The following is a 3054-nucleotide window of genomic DNA, read 5'->3' as shown; positions in this document are numbered from 1 at the left end:
GTCGCTTACGTTGATTGGGAAATTTTTTCATGAGATATTGAAAAAAAAGCTACGAAAATTACCAAAAAACACTTTTTTGAAAACATCCATCCATTGTCCGATAATTTTAAAATAACGAATAAAATGCGGGACAAATGCAGGACACTTGGAAAAAATCAGTACATTTTCAGGTTTTTTAGGTTTGAAAAACTATGCAGGACCGACCTTTGAAAAACAGTACGGTCCTGCAAAAAACAGAACGGATGGTCACCGTACTCATACGCCATGTAGGAGTATGTAAGTATACGGCCATTTAGTAGATACCGCATGGCGTATGAGTTACATTATTTCCTGCTTTTTGCACATTTTCTTTAGACCATTCAAAACATGTTTATTTATGCAACGATTTTCATCGATAGTAGCTAGCTTTTTTGGCAAAGGAACAGGCTTTAATGAAAATGAAAACAAAACACAATAGATTTGTTATTATTTTAATTTTTTAGAAAAAAAAAAAAAATTAAAATTATCTGATCTGTAAACACAGCATACAGATCCGTTTTGCTTTGATAATAACTATTCTAACTATGTGACAGGAAAGTTAGTTTTTCGACTTACACTGAGGGAAATAATGCATAGTAAAAATGAATACTTTATATTTGATTATCGTTTGAAAATGTTCGAATTTAAAAATAATATTTTCATACAAAATTTATTACGCACGTATTTGACTGTTCACATCTGAGTATATATGTATATGAGTGTACATACGCACCCCAAGTATGCAGAGCGCCGCTCTGAGAGCGGTGACAACACACACATTCATACATAGTACATGTTTATCCGTACAAATCGCGTGCTGTGGTATTGATGGATATTCAAACTTTGAAAGCAAATTTGTATGCTTGGGTGTAGCTGAGTGCGCAAAGATGCATGCCACAATTTGTTGATATCCAGAGATGGTCAGTGTTCGAATTCCACTGCAGGCAACATGCAAGTTAAATATTTTTTTTTTTTAGTTTTTGTCTTGATTATTCACTTCACGGATGCTTTTTCAGAACGAACGCGGTCATTTTAATATGCGCGTAATTGAATTGAATATTTACCAATATACAGTACTTTTTCGTTGACTTTTATAGTAAGATCAATTACGTTTCTATTTGATTTTAATATTTTTTCCCTCAGTGTACCGGTCAAAAAATCGATTTTGCATCATTATCTATTCTTATTGTAGATGTCACACTCTTTTCAATGCTACAAACCACAAATGCAACACGATTTGTGAGACCATATAATCTCTTAAATTTCTACCTTTTTCCACCTTGTACATTACGATCTATTTTCTAGAATACTGCAAATACCTCGGCTCGCGATACTACTATTACTCGAATATATTTTAACATTTTCTTCTCTTTCCTTACAGTGGTACATGATTGCCATAGTGTACATATATAATCGTTGGACGAAAAGCGAAATAAAGTGCCTCGTTAATGGACAATTGGCGTCCAGTACCGAAATGGCGTGGTTCGTTTCAACAAACGACGTAAGTACCGGGCAATTTTTACTATTTGCAATCACTTCAATTACCAGCATAATTACACGTACAAATATGTATGTAAATTAGACCATACCAGGAAAAAGAAGTTCTTCGTACACCGTCGAGTCTAAAATACTTTTGTAAGGCAATTCCAAAAATTATTATTATTTTTACCTAATTGACGTGTTGAGTTGTTAAATTTTTCTTCATAACTTGGGCATTTGCAGTCGGATATTAAAGTCTGATAAATCGATGTTTTTTATTCCAAAGTTCATTGACCTCAATTACCCGATTCTAGTACTTATCCATCAGATTTCAGTTCTTATCAACCTAAGGTACCACCCTAATGTTCGGCAAAAAAATGTTTTTTTTCGAAATTTCCTTGCAAAAGTACCTTGGACTCAGGAGTGTATGGCGAACTTTTTTTTTGTTTGTTTGCTCGTAAGTTGGTGCGATCTAATATATCTACAATGATCTACACCTCCTTATTCCTTTTGTAGCCATTCGACAAATGTTACATTGGCGCAACGCCCGAACTGGATGAGGAACGCGTCTTTTGCGGGCAAATGTCGGCGATATACCTATTCAGCGAAGCGTTGACAACGCAACAGATATGCGCGATGCATCGTCTGGGGCCGGGCTACAAGGTGAGTTAAAAATAAAATAATAATAATAAAAAAAATGAAATTAAGAACATCATAGAGCACTGGCTTTTTACGTTGGTGTAGAAATTATGTATTAAAAATAGTTTTATAGACAGTTTTAGAGAAAACACCGTGCAACAAAAATAAAAAAACATTGCGAAACAGACGAAGAAATCAATTTACACCCGAAGCTTTGAACCAAATGTAGTCAAACCGCGTTTTTGGTTTTTCTTTCCGAAGTCAAGATTTTTTTTAAAGGACTTTGTAGTTTCAAGGATAGGACTAATTCCAAAAATTATTTATAAAATTCAGTACAATGTATAGTAACAATATGGGCACCAAATAAAAGAAAAAGTTCTATAGAATTTAAAAATAGGTATTAAAAATTTAATTTAATTTAATTTAATTTTCTAAGTAAATAAAGTTAGGAAAATAAATTTAGAGAATGTGCTGGAGTGTATTGAACATATAATTTTTTTTTATAATAATTGCAAAATGTTAAGGAAATTTAAGGATAAAAAGACATTTTCACTACCTAATAATCAAAATTTAAACTAAAAATTTTCCTATATTTGGCTTATGGTTTCACGAGCTTCTATGTTGATTTTTTTGTGTGTAAAATTTACTGTCGCACGGTGAAATAAGTAAATTTCACAGTGTAAACTCACTTTTGTTGTTTCGTCCTCTTTCTTGTTCTCTCTTTCTCAACACGCTACTTGTACGCACAATCGCAAATGCAACAACATACAACTGCTAAAACAATATATAATTGTTTTCTGCTGTCTTTGTTCAACATTCGATATAATAAATCACCACAAATCGATTTCCTGATATTAAATTTTTGCTTTCTTATTATATGTATATGAAAATTTAACATACTTGTGTCCATTAAAAATA

The 3054-nt window shown here is 32.4% G+C and overlaps 2 protein-coding genes across 2 annotated transcripts in view; one reads left to right on the top strand and one right to left on the bottom strand.

Moving 5' to 3' along the window:
- LOC118753917 (neurobeachin-like) overlaps positions 1 to 2169 on the top strand; it is a 6694-nt gene extending 4525 nt beyond the window's left edge. The window contains exons 3-4 of the mRNA XM_036488796.1: positions 1400 to 1519; positions 2014 to 2169. Of these exons, the coding sequence (XP_036344689.1) occupies positions 1400 to 1519; positions 2014 to 2169 (276 nt within the window). The remainder of the gene's footprint in view (positions 1 to 1399; positions 1520 to 2013) is intronic.
- A 426-nt stretch (positions 2170 to 2595) lies between these two features.
- Positions 2596 to 3054, bottom strand: part of LOC118753906 (neurobeachin-like) — a 156487-nt gene continuing 156028 nt past the window's right edge. Inside the window, exon 10 of the mRNA XM_036488786.1 lies at positions 2596 to 2607. Within this exon, the coding sequence (XP_036344679.1) occupies positions 2596 to 2607 (12 nt within the window). The remainder of the gene's footprint in view (positions 2608 to 3054) is intronic.

Source organism: Rhagoletis pomonella, unplaced genomic scaffold (genome assembly GCF_013731165.1).
Source record: "Rhagoletis pomonella isolate Grant_MI unplaced genomic scaffold, Rhpom_1.0 Rhpom_scaffold_00002, whole genome shotgun sequence".
Lineage (NCBI taxonomy): Eukaryota > Metazoa > Arthropoda > Insecta > Diptera > Tephritidae > Rhagoletis > Rhagoletis pomonella.
This window is presented reverse-complemented; position numbering and strand designations above follow the sequence as displayed.